We start from the raw sequence: 23,891 nt of genomic DNA, 5'->3' as shown, positions 1-23,891 counted from the left end.
GAAGATAAGTAAATAAAATGAAAGAGGAAAAAGAAGTAGTATATGTGAAATTTTTTATTAAGCCTGATGTCTGCATATTTATGACTAATGTAAATTTATTTAAAAACATTAAATGTCCAAAACTGTGTTCTTCAAGAACCAATTTCTTAACATAAATTGGTAATATTTATTTTATTTAAATGAGAAAATAAGCTTTTTTTTTAAGTAACTCTCAAGGTATAGATTAGTTTCAGTTTAAATTTAGCCCTTCAAATAAATAAATAAATAAATAAATTTAGCCCTTCATCCTATATGTACCATTGTGTTTTACTTGCTAACAGGAAAAACTGCAAACATTATAAAAGTAGGGGAAAAATGCCATGCTAGCAAATTTAGCTAGTATAAATTCCATGCTACTTCAAAAATAATGCCTATATTATCACCAAAAATCTAATTTTATGCTCTACCATAAAGAATCATTTAGAAAGAATTTCCAGGTTATTAGAATAAACAATGATTTATTATTTGAACAGCACTGTAATATTAAAAAAGTATTTCCTTGTATGCTAATTATATATTTGCCATAATCAATTGGAAATTTCTATATAATGTATGACCATTAACTTGGATTTTTCCCAAACATATCTCTACTACTATTTCCTTTATGAATTTCACCACTACACAAGTAAATAAAGCATATATTTTCCAGCTCTTATTCTAGTCTAGTTTACCTTTTACTGATATCAATAGTACTATATATAATAAAATACTAGAAATATTATTGACTGACCAAAAGCTCCTAGAGACAGTGATTCTTTTTTAAATTTCTTCCTAAAGCTTATTTAGATACTAACTAAATACTGAATGAGTTAACAAAAAAATGATACTTGTAAGTAGATGATAAAAGACAGGCATACTGGTAAGACCAAAAGTTGATTTGTCAAATAGCTTGGTAATAAACTTATTCATAACTTAAATGGCACCTTGAAGATACAGAGTGCAGTAACCAAAGCTCCAAATAAAGAACATCATCCCTGGAAGGTAAGATTAATTTTTAAAAAATGCTCCAGAATAAAGCAGATAAGTATATAATGAATTTAAGGTTTTCTCATGAGGAAATAGAGCATAAAATAACTAAAAAATTATTCAAAGCCAATGTTATACAAGACAGACATTTTTACAAGAGCTAAAATGAATACTAGAGCTTTAAAAAGATTAAATTGGTAAGTTTAAAAAAATTCTTCCTCCCATCCCTACTCTACAAAAAGCTTAAGTTGGTTAGTGAATGGTTGAAGTTATGAAAGATTAAAAGACAACAGAAAATTTGACACTTTTGCAGAAAAAGGTGAGAAACTAGAAAAGATTTTAACATAGTGTATTTGTCAGGAGTAAAAATGTAGCTTTGTTTATATATTATTTTATATAGTCTATAGAGATTTCTACTTTATAGTGATTTTGTTTGGTTTGGTTTTGAACTTCACAATTTTTTTGGTCTAATCTAACCTTCTAATTTTAATAACCTGTTAGAAATGTGCATTTCTTTCTCTCCATAAATAGCAGGTACCATTTAATTCAATTTAACACAAATACACAACAAAAAGAGCCAAAATAAGACTGTGGTATTATTACGTACTTAAACTAGAATTTTAATTCTAGGTCTGTTTTATTGGAAATAGCCATAACATATATGGCACATGAAATCTGTTCCCTGATGTTAATAATAAATTGGCACATACAATGGAGGCTGCCTTTAAAACAAAGTTACTCTCGATTTGCAAGTATACACTTGAAAAAATTATTATACTAAATTTAAATCATATCATGTCAAATTCCTTGGGGTAATTAAAAAGTAATCAAGAATTTACATTTCTAATTTATTGTTCTAGTCTATCTATAAATTTGAGAGAAAATCAGAAGAGAAAATACATTAAACAATAACAACAAAGCTATAAGCTCTTAACTACTCACTGAGAATTTAAAATGAAGCTAAACACATTTGTAGAAAAATCTGACTTCAACCAGACTTCACGCTTTTTGGATAGATGAAAAACCTTTTTCACTTCAAAATGTCACCATTTTTCTCAATTTTGGTAGATTATTCTGGCTTAGTGAGTTACACTGCTAATGCCATAATATTCTCCTGTAATTTGCAGCAAAAATGAATTTAAGATGACAAACTATAACACAATTTTCTTGATGGCACATTTTTTCTTACTGTACCATCACAACAATGATGAATCTTTTCTGTTTCCTGTGGATATGGTTTTGTTTTTGTTTTTAACCAGCTAATGAGAATGTAAGCACCTTGAGGGCAGGAACCACTACTATGTCACAGGTGCTATGCTAGGAATTGAGACAAAGACAAAGGAGGATGAAAAACCATTAAATACCATAAGAAAAAATATATGATTAGTAGAATTGATGTCTTTCTTGACTATTGGACCTATATTACAATGAAACAGAACCTCTTGTCATGAAACATGCACTTCACTTGTTTCAAGTTCTAGTAGACTATATTTTCTTTTTTTTTGTAATAAGTAACATTTTAAATACTATTTCAATTCCCAAACATATTCACATACCCTTTAGGGAGTGTCAGTTCTGTGGGTTAATAATATCCAAGATTAGTGTAATAAATATTGATGTGAAGAAAAAGCTCACGTTTTTCTTTTTTTTCTTTCAGTGTGGCCACTTTTTACTAACTACAAAAGGTAACGATATATCATAAAATCAGAAACAGAATGAACACCTACCCAAAGTATTAATGTACCACCACTCAAAATTCAGAAAATACGTTGTTTTCATGTACACATACACGAAATAAAATAATACCATAACAGAAGGGTGCTGTATCTGTGTTTAAAGAAGGGGTTGTTGGCAAACACCACAGCTCACTTCTGCTGAAATGTACACAACTGATATATGCAGCACAGAAAGCTGGCACCAAGGGCTTACAACCTTAATTTGCCTGTAAGAAGGAACAGAGATTTACCTTCAGAGCACGTTCTTGATTGTTTTCAGCAGTCAGATGTCTCATGTTGTTTGCTGAAGTCTGGTTCTGCTCTTTCAGATGATGAAGCTCCTGCTCTAGCCGTTTGCACTGCCACAGGGGAAGAATCCCATTAAGTAAAGGAGTTATAGCATTTTTTTTCAAACAAGCCACATGAATTAATGTAAATAATACCAGTGCATTCTCTAAGAGACAAGGTATCTTTTGCAACAAGAATAGTAAGTTAAAAAGTAATGATGAATATGAACAAAATAATATTGTTTATAGTGGCCTGGCAATTCAATGGCAATTTTGTCTTTTATTAATCTAAATATTATCATAAAATTAGAAAAATACTTGTTTTTTCACAAAGTTAAGATCAAACTACATTGAAAAATGTTTTCTTCACTGATCGAACAGTTTTTATTATATATCTTTTGGCTGAATAAAAAGCATGCTTCTAAAAATCAAATGGGGTTCTAAGTAAACCACAATACGATATTCTGTGATGCATTTTTATTAAGTTTTTAAAAATAACAATTATCATAAATATACAGTAAGAGGTTTTACGGATATTAGAAACATCTAAAGAAACAATTCTGTAAGGAAAAAAGAATAACTATAGAGTGCTACAAGGTTTGGAAACAAGTGTTTTTAATTTCTATTTTGACTAAACCTTATTTTTAAGTAAAACAAGTGATAACATATTGAAATGACATTCTGACCTACTGGGAATACATGAAAATATATTTTAAAAATTATAAATAAAAGCTTAAGTGGGCATCTATGTTGAAAAATAATTGAAGTGCCATGCCATTTGAATATAAGATCTTCACATAAATATAGCAAACATTTTACACAATAATTGTATAGGATATAAAGTGATGTGCTGTAAATCAGAACAATATGAAGCTATATAGGGGGTTAGCTAAAGGAATATAGCACTAAACCCATCTCAGGAAAAAGTTAAAAATTAACTTTTTTTTTTTTTTTTCCTAATTCACCTATTTTTAAATTAGAATATTTAAGGATTGCCTGGCTGGCTCAGTTGGATAGAGCATGCAACTTCTGATCTTGGGGTCATGAATTTGAGTCCCATGTTGGATACAGAGATTATGTTAAAAAAAGAAACCCAAAACCCAAAAACTAAAAACATTAGCATATATAAGTAACAACCAATAAGGAAATACACATACTGATTCAAGACCTAGAAAAAAATTAATTCTAGATTATTTGACAATTGGCTAGTATTCCTAATGTGTTAAAAGTGATTATTACAATATAACCCACATACAGTCATAAATCAAATGGGCATCTGACATTGATTTCTTTTACCTATGACCTGTATAATATTCTTGACTCCATAACAGTACTTCTCTTGCTTGAATTATATACAAACCCATTTAAATGAAAAAGCCTAATAAACTTAGATAATGACGTTTTACAAATAAAACATTGAGTATACATTCCTCATGCATATACAATTATAAAATCAAAATACATTCATAAATTAAGTTAAATAATAATCACAAAGTCAAGACTTTAAAATATTAATTTAATTTAGCAGATAAAGTTTTGTTGAAATTAAGTTCTGTAAATACAACTGACTGATACAGTGGCAGAGCATTTCAGGTTGCCATGTCTATTCTAACGTGTGTTGTGACAACTTAATACACCTATCTCATTGTAAAAAATTATTTGAGCAAAACTTTTGTGACATGACATCATTTGGCCTTTATCTGGAAGGGACATGTGACTTATGAATTATACTCTATAGCTATCCCTTTTAGCCTATAACAATTCAAGTATTTGGTCACAAATGCAACCAAAATACAGATGTGTTTTATGAAGACACAAGTCATAAAAATGAGTAAGACATAGTGGTGAGCATCACAATCTAGCAGAAATGTTCTTTATTAGAATTATCCTCTACATTTTCAAGTAATTTTAATACAGGATTATTACATATTAAGTACTTAAATGGAATGACTGAACATGACCTATGAGGTTACAAAGGGGGGGCGTAGATAATTTTGGCTATGGGATAAAGAATGTTTCATGGAGCAGATGATATCTGAGTTGGGCTTATTTGGAGAATATGATTTTATAAGCTGAAAGAGTAGAAGGAGGAAGAATACAGGAGAAAACGTAGAAACATTAAGGGCTATCTAGAGAAAGTGAGAAATCATGGTCACAAGTTGTCTGACCCCCTATTTTTTGTGTTCCTAAGTAAACTAGAAATAACCCAAGGATAGAGACTTCTTTCTTATCTATATGATCCAAAAAATGTGAAATAGTATAGCCAAAAGAGAAGTGTGCCTTAAGAACAATAAAGCTATTTTTGAACCTGTGGGCATTTATCCACACTGCATCCTTAGGCTCAGTTTTCATGGCCATGAAGTACAAAAGGCCCAGGGACTTGACTTCTCTTCTTTATAAATTAAAAATAGTGTTTAAAGTCAATTCAATCATTTGCAGTGTGAAATTGTTAGTAAATACAAATTCAAAACAAAGAGGAAAGTTATGATATTTATGAGATCACTGGAATTTGAAAACTAATCAGATGTTTCACAATATTCTTTAATTGATAATATTTTTGTTGTGATGATACTTTTGTTATGTTTAAGTAAAAGTTGGTATCTTTTAGATAGAAAGGCAATAAAATTTAAAGATGAAAAGGATTATTATGTCTGGTAAATTTCCTTCACAATAACAGGAGAAGGAATAAATGAATGGGGGAAATAGATAAAAATGCTGGACAGTTGTAGCAGGGTACAAGTATCTTAGGGGCTCAGAGATTCTATGGGTTTCTAAGTTCACTGATAAGAAGAAGATGATTAAATTTTTCTGTATAAACAGAACAATTTCTACAATGTGAGTGAACTAAACATATAAAACATAAAAACTGATGGTAAATTTTTAAAGACTTAATTTGGCCTATATTTAATACAAGGTCTATTTTCAGCAGTAATTTCCTCTCACCTGTTATTATTGTAAATTCTGAAGAATTATATCAAGCAGACAATACATTGTTATGGTTGTTTTACATTATATGTGAACTTTCTGAAAGATTAACATGCCCTAAGTTTTTAACAAAAAAGTTCTCTAATATTGTGTAAGTTTTTAACAGCTGCCATTTCTCCCTCTGTGCAATCTGTTTTCAGTCACAGATCATTGTGATCACATACAATCAAATGTCTTCCCCCTTGGATACGATACAATTCTTTCCTTTGCAGACAAAAAATAATACCAGACTCTTCCAGTCAAAACAGAAACTACACTTTGGTGTCAATGTGAATTATGTACTTTGAACTGCAGATGTTTGGAAGCACTTAGGATTATATAAATAAGTTTTTATTCTTCTTTATTTAGAAGAATCTTTAAAAATCACTTTATTTTAGATTTAAAAACAACAACTAGAATGCTTTTCTCACACTGCAATAACATGGAATAAAGAGTTTTCAAATTCAAAGAGTAACTTGTTTCTTCAAAGCCCTGGAAAAATATCAATAACTTGGTTTAACTGAATAGTAAAACAATACTTAGAGGTTTAAAAATACCAATGATTAAAAAAGAAAAACAATAATTATGTGAACAAGTGTCTAAAACTACATACACTGTAGCTGATATGTGTGTATATACACACACACATAAACACATAGAAAACATAGTTATTCAGCAAATATTCATTGATCATCCACTAGACAATATACCAGCAACATGCCAGGCAATGATATGTTTCTACAGATTTATATATATATTTATCTCAATTACATATATACATTTCAGAAATACCATAAAAAAGTAAATAACCAGGGATTTAATAATCAATATAATAATTTATATCTTTTTTTTTAAAGTAAGTTCCACACCCAGTAGGGAGCCCAACACAGGGCTTGAACTCACTACCCTGAGATCAAGACCTGAGCTGAAATCAAGAATCGGACACTTAATCCACTGAAACACCCAGGTGCCCCCATACTCATTTTAAACTACTGAATTATTCAAAAGCAGATTAAAGAAACATTTTAAATCACAAAGTAAAAGGATTAGTAAACATGACAATTATTTTTAAAGGTATCAACACACATACAGATATTTATTTAGTATGCAGTTATTAAAATACCATTTTTGTAATACTGTTTATTATAGGAGTTGTTTTCATAAAGAGCTGTGCATTTGAAAAATCATGGTTTGTATCTCTATTTCAGAATAAAGGTTAATACACAGACTATTAATGATAATCAATCAACTCTTAGTGAAAATAGTATATGTCAGGTCCTGTTTGAAGTACTTTACATGTGTTATACAGTAAATCATCATGTGGACCCTATGAGTTAGATATTATTAATAATAAAATAGAGGTAGAAGCAGAAAGTAATAACTTCTTTAAAGTCATGCAACTAATAAGAAGGATTCAATTTTATGCAGTGTAATTCAATTTATCACAAAAATGTATACTGTTACACACACATGTACATTAGCAAAAGGAATGGAAACAGGACTACAGAAAAAGTTAATGATGATGATATTCTGAGGCACCTGGGTGGGTCAGTGGTTGAGCGTCTGCTTTCAGCTCAGGTCATGACCCTGGGATGGAGTCCAGCATCAGACTCCCTGCAGGGAGCCTGCTTCTCCCTCTGCCTATGTCTCTGCTTCTCTCTCTGTGTCTCTCATGAATAAATATATAAAATCTTTAAAAAAATGATGACATTTTAAAATCTGAACTTTGAGCAATTAGAGATAGAGGTTCCATTCATTCTAAGGGTTCCATTAGAAGGGATAATTTTTAAAGTAGTACATAGATCTGAAATAAGAAAATACATAGATCAGAATGGAATATGGATTAGCTAGTATATAGAATTATCATCTTTTAACTCAGTTCATTCATACCCAATGAGTGCATTGTTTGCAGGTTGCATCTCAGAGCTCATAAATATTTCAGAGAGCTATTTCCAGACCACATCTCTGATCACACTAAGTCCTACCTACCCTATCTTGGTATCATTTATTGGCTCTCTCATTGCCTCCAGAATTAAAACTAAGTTTTGAAAATAACAGCAGCATTTCATGATCCAGACCCATTTCATATTTTTCATTCCTCCCCAATTGCATACTTTGCTCTGATTTGGACATGCTAAATTATCCATCTGCTTGGCACTGTCCCTCACATCCACTTATGATCTTGAGGCAAACCCAGCACCTGGTTCACTGAAGCTATCTAATACAGGTTTATTAAATAAGTATCATGAATTTCATTTAAAGAAATGTTATTTTTTTCATATTAATTTCCTTTAAAAATTAAAGGCATATGACCAAACAATATTTAGGTATTCATATACCTACAAGCATAGAGCATAAAAATATTTGAAAAATCTGAAAAAAGTATATGAAAAATAACTAATTTCCAAAATAGATTTGCAAAATAGTACTATTTATGTTTCCCAGGATGAGAAACTGTAAATGTAAACAATGCCTATTTAATGATATACCTTTCAATTAACTCCCAATTAAGAAGTACAAACTCTACATCTTTAAAAAGCTTGGTATACAGTAGCAATACAGTAATATTAGTGGGGCCATAATAAGGAAAGAAGAGTATTAAGACAGCAAGATTTTAGATAGGAAAAATAGGGTTCCAAAGCCAGAGAAGACATAGAAGTAGAAAAAAACCATATCAAGGCAAATGAGAAGATTTTTACCATACCTCATAAGCCAAACCATTGCACAGGTCTTATTTTAGGTGAAGTTTATATAGAGTGAAATGCAGAGATTCCGAGTGTATACTTGACTGATTTTGCAACAAACAAAAAAATGAAGTTAGACAACCTTCTTTACACATACAGAAAAACTAACTTAAACTTGATCACTGAACTAAGTATAAAAGCCAAAAATATGAAAATCATAGGGGAAAACATCTTAGGAGTAAAAATTTATCTTAGGAAAGAAAGCTTAGGAGTAAATCTTAGTGATGGTGGGTTAAGCATAACCTTCTAAGGATTCAAGTGACATTAAATAAAAAATATAAAATGGGCTTCATCACAATAAAAAACTTCTGGGTGCCATATGACATCATTGAGAAAGTGAAAAATTTTACAAATGATATGTGATAAAAAGCCTGTATGTAAAATATATAAAGAACTGTTACAACTCAATAATACAAAGAATAAACATATAACTAAACAATGGGCAAAGGATCAGAATACAAATATTTCTCTAAAGAACACATACAAATGACTAACAAACACAAGAAAAGATAAGACCTCATTAACCATCGGGAAAATGCAAATCAAAACCACAATGATTGTGATTTCTGCAAGAGGCTGGACTAAGAAGCTCCAGGCCCAAGTTCCCCAATGGAAATAAAAAGTAACCAACATATGAATCAAACCTTTGTGGGAATTCTAGAAATGAGTTAAGGATTAGCAGTAACCAAATGAACCTCCAACCGAGAAAAAGACAATGCTCATACCGGTAGAGGGTTTTGTGGCATTTTTACTTGCCCTTCCTGGAACTGTCTCCCTGGCACATCACAGTGATTTCAGTTGGGTGGAGGCTATCCAATTCCTAGCTCCTTCCTTGGATGAAGCAAAAAGGGGGACTTTTTTCAAACATTCTGTTCTATCTATAGGCTGCCCAAAGGATATGTTTGTGCCTTGTCTGATGTGGACCGCTAATGGGGACAAAGGCACAGTTTGGATATTGGGTTGGAAGTTGCTGAAAGCAGTAGTGGGTACCATGGCTAATGAAAGCTATAGGAGAACTACAGAGCCTCTGATGTCTAGAGTCAAGAAACTATTAGTAAAAGACTGCAGCAGATATCCAAGGTCCTGCAAAGAAGTAAGTGTGAGACTCTAAGGGAAATTAAAGACATTTAAAGCAAACAAGTATGGAGAAGAGTTGGTAAAAAAGCATACATAGGCTCAGGGAAGATACAGCTCCAAAAAAAGTACCAAGAAAAACTTGAGCCATCACACCACTCTGATTAGTCAAAGTCCTCTGTATAGAGCCAGTCCACAAAGACTGGGAGATGTGGATATTTATTCTGATGCCCAATTTTCCACAACAAAAAATCAGAGGCATACAGAGAAAGAAAATCATGGCCTATTTGAAGGAACAAAATAAATCCTCAGAAACCAATCCTAAAGAAACACAGGCCTTAAACTTACTGGAAAAAGACTTTGAAGTGTGCTCAATGAGATAGAGGTGAAAATAAACAAAAATTAAACAAGATGAGGACAGCAATTTATGATCAAAATGAGGATATAAAGAAATTAACACAATTATCTAAAAAAATGAGACATTCTGGAGCTGAAAAACACAGTATCTGAATTGAAAAATTCATTAGAAGGGTTCAACATCAGACTCAGACAGAATTAAGAAATCAGTGAACCTAAACAAAGTTAACTTGAAATTACTGTCTGAGCAGCAAAAAGAAAAAATAATAAAGAAAAGTGACCTAAGGGATTTATGTTGCCATCAAGTGGACTAATATACACATTATGGATTCAAAGAAAGTGAAGACAGAAAGGAGCAGAGAGTTCATTTGAAAAAATAATGGCTGAAAACTTCCCAAATTTGAGAAAATATAGGATATAAAAATATAAGAAATTTAACAAACTCCAAGTAGGACAAGTCTAGCAAGGCCCATACTAAGATACATTATAATCAAGTCATTGAAAGTGAAAAACAAATTGAATCGTGGAAGCATCAAGAGAAAAACAACTCTTCAGGTACAAGGGATCCTTACTAAGATTTCCAGCAGATTAGTCAGGAGAAACCTTGCAGGCCAGAAAGCAATGGGATGATGTATTTGAATTGCTGAATGGGGAAAAAAACTAAACTAAACTAAACAAAAAACCCTCAATACCCCCTTAAATAAGAATTCCATACTGGCAAAAATGTCTGTCAAAGATGAGGACAATATTAAGACATTCTCAGATAAACAAACCCAAGGGATTTTATTAACATTAAACCTGCCCTAACAAGAAATGCTAAAAGGAGTCCTTCAGGACGAAATGAAAGGACACCAGACAGTAAACAAAAAGCCACGTGAAATTTTAAAGTTCTTCAGTAAAGGTAAATATATGGACAAGAACAAAAATTGGTATTATTTTAAGTTTGGTTGACAAACCTACTTTTTATTCTTCTATAGAATTTAAAGACAAAAGCTTAAAAATAATTATAACTATGTTAATTAGTACATGATATATAAAAATGTAATTTGTAACAACATAAAGTGGGGAGGCAGAGCTGTAAAAGAGTATACTTTCTATGTGATTGAAGGTGTCAATTTAAAATAAACTGCTATAACTTTTAGGATAGTTTATATAATCCCCTGGCAAACTACAAAGAAAGTATCTATAAAATTATACACAAAAAGAATGAAAAGCAAATGAAAGCAAATCACTATAGAAATATCAACTGAAAACAAAGGCAGGTTGGTAAGGGAGGAAACAGAGATTGAAGACATTGTAAGTCCTATAGAGAACAAGGAACAAAATAGCAACAGTATGTCCCTATCTATCAGTAATTACTTTAAAGGTAACTGAACTAAATTCCTGAATCAAAAGACATACATGGGCAGAATGAATTAAAATAACAAAACAAAACAGATCCAACTATGTGTGGTCTGCAAGAGACTCACTTTCCATCTAAGGACATACAAAGGTTTAAAGTGAACAGACAGAAAAAAGATATTAATGCAAATAAGAGCCAAAAAAGAGCAGGAGGGCTATAATAACATTAGGCAAAGATTTAAGTCAAAAATTGTTACAAAAAAGGACACTTTATACTGATAAAAGGGTCAATTCACTAATAAGATATAACAAAGTTTTTACATCTGCTGATTTCAAAACTCACACAAAGCAACAACAATCAAAAGAATGTGGTACTGGCATAAAGACAGACATGTGGACCATAGAACAGAATAGAAAGTCCAGGAATAAAACACTGTATATATGGTCAAATAATTTATCATAAGAGGGTAAAGACCATTCCCTGAAGGAAAGGACAGTTATTTTTTTTCAAGAAATGATACTGGGAAGACTGGGTCATCTCATGGAAAACAATGAGGTTCAACACTTACACTATATACAAAATTTAACTCAAAATGGAGCAAATACCTAAATAAAACTAAGAGCTAAAATTACACAATTCTTAAACAAAAATATGAGGGAAAGGCTTCATGACATTAAGTTTGTCAGTAATTCCTGGATATGATATCAAAAACACAGGCAACAAAAGACAAAATAGATAAATTGGACTATATAAAAATTAAAAATATTGTGTATCAAACAACACAAACAACAGACTAGACCAAATGAAAATATCAGTAAATCATCTATTTAATAAGAGGTTAACATGTAGAATATATCAAGGACTCCTATAACTCAAAAATAAAAAATATACTTGATTAATAAATGTGCAAATATTATGAACAGACATTTCTCCACAGAAGATCATACAAATGGTCAATATACATATATAGTAATATATATATATGTAAAAATATTTGCCTTCAGTAATCATTACAGAAATTCCGACCAAAACCACAATAAGATACTATCTCACACTCATTAGATTGGCTATTATAAAACAAACAGAAAATAACAAGTTTTGCTGAGCATGTGGAGAAACAGGAAGCCTTGTATACTGTTCATAAGAATATAAAGTGGTGCAGCCATTGTGGATAACAGTCCTGTAGTTCCTCAAAAAAGTGAAAACATAATTATCATATGACGCAGCAATTCCACTTTTGGGTATACGCTCAAAAGAAAAATATCTCAAGATATATTTGTACACACTTGTTCCTACCAGCATTTCCACAATAACCATAGGCAGAGATAACTGAAGTGTCCACTGATGGATAAACACAATGTGGTATATATTATCAATGAAATATTGTTCAGCTTTAAAACGGAAGGAAATGCTGACTCATCCTACAACACTGACATTACATTAAGTGAAATAAGCCAGAACAAAAGACAAAATGGTAGCTCATCAAAATGTCACACATAAGAGGGGATGCCTTGGGTGGCTTCGGTGGTTGACCATCTACCTTCCACTCAGGGCATGATCCTGGGCCCCAGGTCTGAGTCTGGAATCGGGCTTCCAGCAGGGAGTCTGCTTCTCCCTCTACCTGTGTCTCTGCCTGTGTCTGCGTCTCTCATGAACAAATAAGTAAAATCTTTAAAAAAAAACTAAAAATGTCACACATAAGAATTACCACATGATCCAAAAATTCCACTGCCACGTATATGCCCAAAAGAAAAGTAAATATATATCCACACAAAAACTTGTAAATGGATGTTCATGGTATCATTACAATAACCACAAAGTAGAAACAACTCAAATGTCTATCAACTGACCAATGAATAAAACAAAATGTGGCATATCCATATAATTATTATTTGGCAAAAGTATCAATTTGGCAATAAAAGTACTAATACATGTTACCACATAGATGAACTTTAAATAAATTTAAAGTGAAAGAAGCTACTCACAAAAACCACTTCTACGATGCCATTATATAAAATGTCCAGAATAGGCATGCTATCTATTGGGACAGATGGCAGATTACTAGTTGCACAGGCCTGGGGGAGGAGTATTTCTGGGGGAATGAATAGGAGTGACTACTAATGGGTACAGGGTTTCTTTTGCAATTAAAATATTCTAAAATTGTGGGAATGCACAACTCTACAAAACAATAAAAAGTACTGAACTGTATAGTAAATGTGTGAATGGCATGTGAATCTCAATAAAGCCATTAAAATGCAAAAAAACCTCACCTGTGATTATATATGAGTAGGTCTATTTCTGGGCTCTCTACACTGTCCCATTGATTTGTATATGCACAAGACTCAGTTTTGATTATTGTAGTTTTTAGGTCTTGAAATCAGGTAGTATGAATGCTCTAAATTCTGATTTCACAAAACTATATTGAGTACTATACATCATTTGTATTTACATTAGATTTTTAAAACTGGGTTGTTGATTTTTTTTTTTTTTTTTTGACTGGGAAAATAGTTTTACTTTCTTCAGGGGTGTAGACAGAAGTCTTGTCTCAGAACTTCTGGAACTGCTTTGTGCCAGCAGCTTTCGCCACTTTGAGCACGTTGAAACGCACAGTCTTGCTCAAGGGCCGTCACTCACCTACTGTGACAATGTCCCGATCTGGACATCCCTGAAGCAAGGAGACAAGTGCACCTACGTGTTCTTGTGGCGTTTCTCAAAGCGGTTGTACTTTCGGATGTAGTGGAGATAGTCTCCGCGGATGACAATAGTCCTCTGCATCTTCATTTTGGTCACCACAGCAGACCAAAATCCGGCCTCGGATGGAGACATTGCCAGTAAAGGGGCATTTTTTGTCAATATAGGTGCCCTCAATGGCCTTCTTGGGCGTCTTGAAGCCCAGGCTGATGTTTTTGTAGTACCGCGGGAGCTTCTCCTTGCCAGTTTCTCCAAGCAGGACCCTCTTATTTTGAAAGATGGTTGGCTGCTTTTGGTAGGCACGCCGGTCTGAATGTCTGGCATCTTCCCGGCAGCCTGGAAAAAGGCTGGGTTGTTGATTTAAAAGTCTTATAACCTAGATGAAATGGACAGATCTTGAAAAAACTTTTCAAAACTTATACAAGAATAGAAATACTGAATAAATAATTTTGGTCTAAGTTGTGTTAATTAGCAAATTTGTCCATTTCATCTAAGTCATCAAATGCATTTGCATGAAATTATTCATACTACTGTTATCTTTTAATAAATGTGGAATTTGTACTCTTTCATTCATTCTTGATATTACTAATATGGGTTTTCTTGTTCAGTTTTCTAAAAGTTTTTATAAAAGTTCCAGTTAGTTAACATACAGGGCAATATTAGCTTCAGCTGCAAAATTTGGTGATTTAATACTTAATGATTACAACACTTGGTAATCATCACAAGTGCACTCCTTTATCCCCATCACCTATTTAACACCCCCACAACCTCTTCTCCTGTTTGTTCTCTATCATTAAGAGTCTGTTTCTCGGTTTACCTCCTCTCCTTTTCCCTATGCTCATTTGTTTTGTTTCTGAGATTCCACATATGAGCGAAGTCACATGGTATTTGTCTTTCTCTGACTTATTTCCTTGTTCAGTTTTACCAGGGCTCATACATTTGACTACCTTCATAAAAAACTCACCTTTGACTTACTTTTCTCTATTGTCTTTCTTTTATATTTATCTCTGCACTTTATATTTTATTGTTCTATTTTTTTAGTTTGCTCATCTTTTCATCCTTAAGATGGAAATTTAATTAATTGATTATGGATGTTTCTTCTTCCTAATGTAAACATCTAAAATGATATAAACATCTCTGGAAGACTGCTTTAGCTGTATCTCACAAATATTGATACATATTATCTCATAATTTTAAATTTGTAGTATTTTTCTAATTTCCTTTTCTCTACTTGGACTAATTAAAAGGGCACTATTTCATTTCCAAATACTTAAGATATTCTAGATCTTATTTTTAATTTATTTCATTCCCTCGTGAATAGGAAATACACTCTTTATGATTTTAATCTTTGCAAATTTATCACGAAATAGTTCAAGGTCCAGTGCAGCATATAGTTTTTACTTTTCCTTAAGAATTTGAGAATGTATATTCTGCAGGTTTTATTTTTATTTCTTTAAGATTTATTCATTCATTTGAGAGATAGTGAGCAGAAGAAAGTGCAGAGGGAGTTGGAGAGAATCTCAAGGAGACTTTCTAGGGCGCCTTGCTTAGAGCTCAGTCTCACAACCCTGAGATCATGAAGTGAGCTGAAATCAAGAGTGGAACAGTTAATTGACTGAGCCATCCAGGCACCCCTACATTTATTGATTGTTTTATATTTTAGGCAGATCAAAGTGAATAAAAAGTTAAGCCTTCCACAATATTAATGATTTTGTCTAGACCTATTATAACAGTAGTGGTATTTCCAACTGTGATTGCCAAATGGTATAGTTCTTCTTTTAGTTGTTAGTTTTTGCTTCCTGTATTTTGAAGTTGCTATTATGTACATAAATATTTAGGTTTGTTGTTTTCCAAATGAAATGTCCCTCTATCTCTGGTGATACTATGATTTTAAGCCTACTTCATCTGATACTAATACAGGCACAGCACCTTTCTCATGTTCTAGTTTGTATTTCTTTGCATCCCTTTACTTCCATTTACCTGTATCTGTTTCAAATATATTACTTACAAACTGTATAAAATTGGGTCCTGACCATTTGTTGCCTTTAATGTGTCACAATATCTATTTTTAATTGGAGTACTTAGTTTATTTTCTTACAATTGTTTATATGGTTGGATTTAGGTTTACAAAATTATGTGTTGTTTAGATTCTGTTGTTCTTCCTTTCCTACTTTCTTTGGGTTAATCAAATATACTTTAGTATTTCATTTCAATCCTTATATTGCTTTTCCAGATGACATTTTATATCTTCTTGTGGTTGGTCCAGGAATTAATAAATCATATATCCTCAGTTTGTAAAAGTTTCCTTAGAGTTAATGTTTTACCACTTCATTTAAAATGTAAGAACTAACCAACAGTGAAATTCCATTCGTTTTGCCCTTTCTTGTCATAGCTATTAAATTTTAAGCAAACTGTTATATAAATAAGAGAAGATAAAAAAAGATAGCTTTTCTATTTCCCACTTTTGAGCCTCTTCATTCATTTCTGTAGTTAAATTTTCTATTGGATGTCATTTCCACTGAATTGGAAAAACTCACTTTAGTAGTGTATTTATGTAGTACACATCTACTAGAGTTCAACTGTTTCATCTTTCACTTATCTGTGAAATAGTTTTACTACATTTGAATTTTTGAAGAATATTTTCAGGGCGGCCCAGGTGGCTCAGCGGTTTAGAGCCGCCTTCAGCCCAGGCTGTGACCCTGGGGTCCAGGGATGGAGTCCCACATCAGGCTCCCTGCATGGAGCCTGCTTCTCCCACTGCCTCCTCTCTCTCTCTCTCTCTGTGTCTTTCACAAATAAATAAAATCTTTTTAAAAAAGAATATTTTATATATATATAAAATATATATATATAAAAACATATGTGTTTTCTTTATATATACATATATATATATTTCCGGGTTGACAGTATTTTTTTTTCATTACATTCCTTTAAAGTTTTTGGCTATTGTCTCCTCACATTCATTATTTCTGATAGGAAGTCAGTCATCATTCACAGAAATGTACCAAATATGTATCAGTTCCCATCCTTTTAGGTGCTTTCAAGATTTTTCTCATTATATTGTTTTTCATTAATTTGATTCTAATGAACTTGGGTGGAATCTTCTTTGTATTTATTCTTCCTGGTGTACACTGAACTTCTTGATCTATTAGCTTTTTTGTTTTTAAATTAATTTATTTTAAGGAGGGGGGAGGGAGAGAGGGAGTGCCCATGTGCACAAGCACATAAGTGGGAGGGGAGAGGGTGAGGGAGACAGAACCTTAAGCAGACTCTGTGCTAAGTGCAGAACTTGACCCAGAGCTTGATCTAACTACCATGAAACCACGACCCGAGCTGAAACCAAGAGTTGCACACTGAACCAACTGCACCACCCTGGTGCTCCTATAAGCTCGTTTTTACCAAATTTTTAAAGCCTTCAGAAATTTTTTTCAAATATTTATTCCGCCTCACTTTTCTCTCTTCTTTAAGTACTCCAATTGCACTTCTGTTTGACTGCTTGATATTGTTTCACAGATCATTAAGGTTGTGTTATTTATTTTTTTTTAATTTTTTCCTCTTTACTTCAGGTTGGGTAATTTCTATTAATTGGTCTTCAAGTTCACTAACCTTTTATTGTACAGTCTAAACCACTATATTTGTCCACCAAATTTTTCACTTCAGATGTTGCAATTTTTACAATTAGGTTCTTTCTAGAGTTTGTTTCCTTGATGATATTTCCCACCAGTTCACTCATTAGGATCATCTTTCCTTTCAGTCTTTGAAGAAATATAAAATGGATATTTTAAAGTACTTTGCAATTTCCAACAGATTGAATTATCTCAAGATTTGCTTCTGTTGACTACATCTTCTCTGGGTTATGGCTCACATTTATCTGCCTCTAGTATTTTTAGTTATATGCTAGACATTGTGGATGGTCCATGGTAAGACACCTAACATACGCAGTTACCTCTCATTTAAATCATCTGCAGGGCAGCCCAGGTGGCCCAGCAGTTTAGTGCCGTCTTCAGCCCAGGGCCTAATCCTGGAGTCTCGGGATCAAGTCCCATGTCAGGCTCCCTGAATGGAGCCTGCTTCTCCCTCTACCTGTGTCTCTGCCTCTGTGTGTGTGTCTCATGAATAAATAAATAATGTCTTTAAAAAAATCATCTGCAAATTTCAGGTGCTTCAAATACCTAGACTTTTTAAAAAAATATTTTATTTACTTGTGAGAGACACAAAGAGAGAGGTAGAGACATAGGTAGAGCCACCCAAGCATCCCTCAAATACATAGACCTAAGTTTCTTCTTTAATGCAGCAAGACCACTACTCTGCTTGAGCTTTACCTTACTGAGTCAGGAAGAGTGACTGTAGGCATAATGCCAGGGGAACCACTGAGTTCACTCTCTGAATTCCTGTGCAGCCTGTTGTTCAGATATTTTTTCCAATTATATAATTGTTTTTTGACACATGGCAAGATTAGTAATATTTTGTCCCAGCAAGAAGCTTCTATGGTTTTTCAAGACAAAAAAAGCAATCTTTTGTTTCCTACTGAGAGAAAAGCAGCTCTAATACAGAAGCTGAATGATAAGTTTCATTTATTTGAAACTGACTTAACCCCAATGAAAAATTTTTCCTTTCCAATTTCCTATAACTTCCAATATATCTTTTCTAATATTTGTAAACTTAAATTTCTAGAACAGAAAATGAAATTATGTCTCCAAATTCCTAAACACTTCCCTGGCAGTGAAATTTTCTTCCAGGGTGTGCCACAATATTAGTGATAATAAATTAGGAGGGACGCCTGGGTGGCTCAGCAGTTGAACATCTGCCTTTGGCTCAGGCATGATCCTGGGGTCCGGGATTGAGTCCTGCATCGGGCTACTTGTGGGGAATCTGCTTCTCCCTCTGCTTGTGTCTCTGCCTTTCTCTCTGTGTCTCTCATGAATAAATAAAATCTTTAAAAAATAAATTATGGAGGGAGGGAGGGAGGGGCAAGATGGTGGAAGAGTAGGGTCTCCAAATCACCTGTCTCCGCCAAATGACCTAGAAAACCTTCAAATTATCCTGAAAATCTACGAATTCGGCCTGAGAATTAAAGAGAGAACACCTGGAATGCTACAGTGAGAAGAGTTCGCGCTTCTATCAAGGTAGGAAGATGGGGAAAAAGAAATAAAGAAACAAAGGCCTCCAAGGGGGAGGGGCCCCGCGAGGAGCCGGGCTGAGGCCGGGGCGAGGGTCCCCAGGACAGGAGAGCCCCGACCCGGAGGAGCAGGAGCTGCACCGACCTTCCCGGGCGAAAAGGGTTTCGTGGGGAGTTGGAGCAGGACCCAGGAGGGAGGGGGTGACCTCGGGTTCCCCGGGACAGTAACAGAGCAACTGCGCCCCGGGAGAGTGCGCCGAGCTCCCTAAGGGCTGCAGCGCGCACCGCGGGACCCGGCGGGACCCGGAGCAGCTCGGAGGGGCTTGGGCGGCGGCTCCGCGGAAGGGGCTGCGCGGCCCGGAGGCAGCTCGCGGGGAGGAAGAGGCTCGGTGCAGAGGGGGCTGCGCGATTCCAGGAGCAGCTGGGGGGGTGGGGGGGGCTCGGGCAGCGGCTCCGCGGGGGGAGCTGCGGCCCGGGAGCAGGAATCCACCAGCGCAGGCTCCGGAGCACAGGGCGCCGGGACACAGCCCAGGATCCGGCCTCCCCCGGGACAGGCAGAGGCCGGGAGGGCCCAGGACAGCAAGGACGCTCCTGCCCCAGCTGAGCAGATCAGCGGCCCCGCCCCGGAGCCTCCAGGCCCTGCAGACGGAGAGCTCCGGAGTTCCTGCTGGAGCTGAATCCAGGTTTCCAGAGCTGGCCCCGCCACTGGGGCTGTTGCTCCTGGGGCCTCACGGGGTAAACAACCCCCACTGAGCCCTGCACCAGGCAGGGGCACAGCAGCTCCCCCAACTGCTAACACCTGAAAATCAGCACAGCAGGCCCCTCCCCCAGAAGACCAGCTAGAAGGACAAGTTCCAGGGGAAGTAAAGGGACTTAAAGTACACAGAATCAGAAGATACTCCCCCGTGGTTCTTTTTGTTTTTTGTTTTGTTTTGCTTTTTGATTTGTTTCCTTCCCCCACCCCCCTTTTTTCTCCTTTCTTTCTTTTTCTTTCTCTTTTTCTTTTTTCGTTTTTTTCTTCCTTTTTTTCTTTCTCTTTTCTTTCCTTCTTTCTCTCCTCTCTTTTTCTCCTTTTCCCAATACAACTTGCTTTTGGCCACTCTGCACTGAGCAAAATGACTAGAAGGAAAACCTCAACTCAAAAGAAAGAATCAGAAACAGTCCTCTCTCCCACAGAGTTACAAAATCTGGATTACAATTCAATGTCAGAAAGCCAATTCAGAAGCACTATTATACAGCTACTGGTGGCTCTAGAAAAAAGCATAAAGGACTCAAGAGACTTCATGACTGCAGAATTTAGAGCTAATCAGGCAGAAATTAAAAATCAATTGAATGAGATGCAATCCAAACTAGAAGTCCTAACAATGAGGGTTAACAAGGTGGAAGAACGAGTGAGTGACATAGAAGACAAGTTGATAGCAAAGAGGGAAACTGAGGAAAAAAGAGACAAACAATTAAAAGACCATGAAGATAGATTAAGGGAAATAAACGACAGCCTGAGGAAGAAAAACCTATGTTTAATTGGTGTTCCCGAGGGCGCCGAAAGGGCCAGAGGGCCAGAATATGTATTTGAACAAATTCTAGCTGAAAACTTTCCTAATCTGGGAAGGGAAACAGGCATTCAGATCCAGGAAATAGAGAGATCCCCCCCTAAAATCAATAAAAACCTTTCAACACCTCGACATTTAATAGTGAAGCTTGCAAATTCCAAAGATAAAGAGAAGATCCTTAAAGCAGCAAGAGACAAGAAATCCCTGACTTTTATGGGGAGGAGTATTAGGATAACAGCAGACCTCTCCACAGAGACCTGGCAGGCCAGAAAGGGCTGGCAGGATATATTCAGGGTCCTAAATGAGAAGAACATGCAACCAAGAATCCTTTATCCAGCAAGGCTCTCATTCAAAATGGAAGGAGAGATAAAGAGCTTCCAAGACAGGCAGCAACTAAAAGAATATGTGACCTCCAAACCAGCTCTGCAAGAAATTTTAAGGGGGACTCTTAAAATTCCCCTTTAAGAAGAAGTTCAGTGGAACATTCCACAAAAACAAGGACTGAATAGGTATCATGATGACACTAAACTCATATCTCTCAATAGTAACTCTGAATGTGAACGGGCTTAATGACCCCATCAAAAGGCGCAGGGTTTCAGACTGGATAAAAAAGCAGGACCCATCTATTTGCTGTCTACAAGAGACTCATTTTAGACAGAAGGACATCTACAGCCTGAAAATAAAAGGTTGGAGAACCATTTACCATTCGAATGGTCCTCAAAAGAAAGCAGGGGTAGCCATCCTTGTATCAGATAAACTAAAATTTACCCCGAAGACTGTAGTGAGAGATGAAGAGGGACACTATATCATACTTAAAGGATCTATTCAACAAGAGGACTTATATGCCCCGAATATGGGAGCTGCCAAATATATAAATCAGTTATTAACCAAAGTGAAGAAATACTTAGATAATAATACACTTATACTTGGTGACTTCAATCTAGCTCTTTCTATACTCGATAGTCTTCTAAGCACAACATCTCCAAAGAAACGAGAGCTTTAAATGATACACTGGACCAGATGGATTTCACAGATATCTACAGAACTTTACATCCAAACTCCACTGAATACACATTCTTCTCAAGTGCACATGGAACTTTCTCCAGAATAGATCACATATTGGGTCACAAATCGGGTCTGAACCGATACCAAAAGATTGGGATCGTCCCTTGCATATTCTCAGACCATAATGCCTTGAAATTAGAACTAAATCACAACAAGAAGTTTGGAAGGACCTCAAACACGTGGAGGTTAAGGACCATCCTGCTAAAAGATGAAAGGGTCAACCAGGAAATTAAGGAAGAATTAAAAAGATTCATGGAAACTAATGAGAATGAAGATATAACTGTTCAAAATCTTTGGGATGCAGCAAAAGCAGTCCTAAGGGGGAAATACATCGCAATACAAGCATCCATTCAAAAACTGGAAAGAACTCAAATACAAAAGCTAACCTTACACATAAAGGAGCTAGAGAAAAAACAGCAAATAGATCCTACACCCTGGAGAAGAAGGGAGTTAATAAAGATTCGAGCAGAACTCAACGAAATCGAGACCAGAAGAACTGTGGAACAGATCAACAGAACCAGGAGTTGGTTCTTTGAAAGAATTAATAAGATAGATAAACCATTAGCCAGCCTTATTAAAAAGAAGAGAGAGAAGACTCAAATTAATGAAATCATGAATGAGAAAGGAGAGATCACTACCAACACCAAGGAAATACAAACGATTTTAAAAACATATTATGAACAGCTATACGCCAATAAATTAGGCAATCTAGAAGAAATGGACTCATTCCTGGAAAGTCACAAACTACCAAAACTGTAACAGGAAGAAATAGAAAACCTTAACAGGCCAATAACCAGGGAGGAAATTGAAGCAGTCATCAAAAACCTCCCAAGACACAAGAGTCCAGGGCCAGATGGCTTCCCAGGGGAATTTTATCAAACGTTTAAAGAAGAAACCATACCTATTCTCCTAAAGCTGTTTGGAAAGATAGAAAGAGATGGAGTACTTCCAAATTCGTTCTATGAGGCCAGCATCACCTTAATTCCAAAACCAGACAAAGACCCCACCAAAAAGGAGAATTACAGACCAATATCCCTGATGAACATGGATGCAAAAATTCTCAACAAGATACTGGCCAATAGGATCCAACAGTACATTAAGAAAATTATTCACCATGACCAAGTAGGATTTATCCCTGGGACACAAGGCTGGTTCAACACCCGTAAAACAATCAATGTGATTCATCATATCAACAAGAGAAAAACCAGAACCATATGATCCTCTCATTAGATGCAGAGAAAGCATTTGACAAAATACAGCATCCATTTCTGATCAAAACTCTTCAGAGTGTAGGGATAGAGGGAACATTCCTCAACATCTTAATAGCCATCTATGAAAAGCCCACAGCAAATATCATTCTCAATGGGGAAGCACTGGGAGCCTTTCCCCTAAGATTAGGAACAAGACAGGGATGTCCACTTTCACCACTGCTATTCAACATAGTACTGGAAGTCCTAGCCTCAGCAATCAGACAACAAAAAGACATTAAAGGCATTCAAATTGGCAAAGAAGAAGTCAAACTCTCCCTTTTCACCGATGACATGATACTCTACAGAGAAAACCCAAAAGTAAAAAAAAAAAAAAAAAAAAAAAAAGAAGAACACCCAAAAGTCTCCACCCCAAGATTGCTAGAACTCATACAGCAATTCGGTAGCGTGGCCGGATACAAAATCAATGCCCAGAAATCAGTGGCATTTCTATACACTAACAATGAGACTGAAGAAAGAGAAATTAAGGAGTCAATCCCATTTACAATTGCACCCAAAAGCATAAGATACCTAGGAATAAACCTAACCAAAGATGTAAAGCATCTATACCCTCAAAACTATAGAACACTTCTGAAAGAAATTGAGGAAGACACAAAGAGATGGAAAAATATTCCATGCTCATGGATTGGCAGAATTAATATTGTGAAAATGTCAATGTTACCCAGGGCAATATACACGTTTAATGCAATCCCTATCAAAATACCATGGAC

The 23,891-nt window shown here is 35.0% G+C and overlaps 1 protein-coding gene across 3 annotated transcripts in view; it reads right to left on the bottom strand.

Annotated features, from left to right (window-relative positions):
- The window catches only part of MIPOL1 (mirror-image polydactyly 1), a 325,308-nt gene that overhangs the window by 165,727 nt on the left and 135,690 nt on the right, over window positions 1–23,891 (bottom strand). The window contains exon 12 of one of the 3 annotated variants that reach the window (XM_077909070.1): window positions 2,972–3,079. The exons of 1 other annotated variant lie outside the window; for it this stretch is intronic. In XM_077909070.1, the coding sequence (XP_077765196.1) occupies window positions 2,972–3,079 (108 nt within the window). Of the gene's footprint in view, window positions 1–2,971; window positions 3,080–13,925; window positions 14,556–23,891 lie in introns of those variants that run through there. One more of the 3 variants, XM_077909072.1, reaches the window with a different exon arrangement.

This window comes from Canis aureus, chromosome 9 (assembly GCF_053574225.1).
Source record: "Canis aureus isolate CA01 chromosome 9, VMU_Caureus_v.1.0, whole genome shotgun sequence".
In the NCBI taxonomy this organism is placed as follows: domain Eukaryota; kingdom Metazoa; phylum Chordata; class Mammalia; order Carnivora; family Canidae; genus Canis; species Canis aureus.
This window is presented reverse-complemented; position numbering and strand designations above follow the sequence as displayed.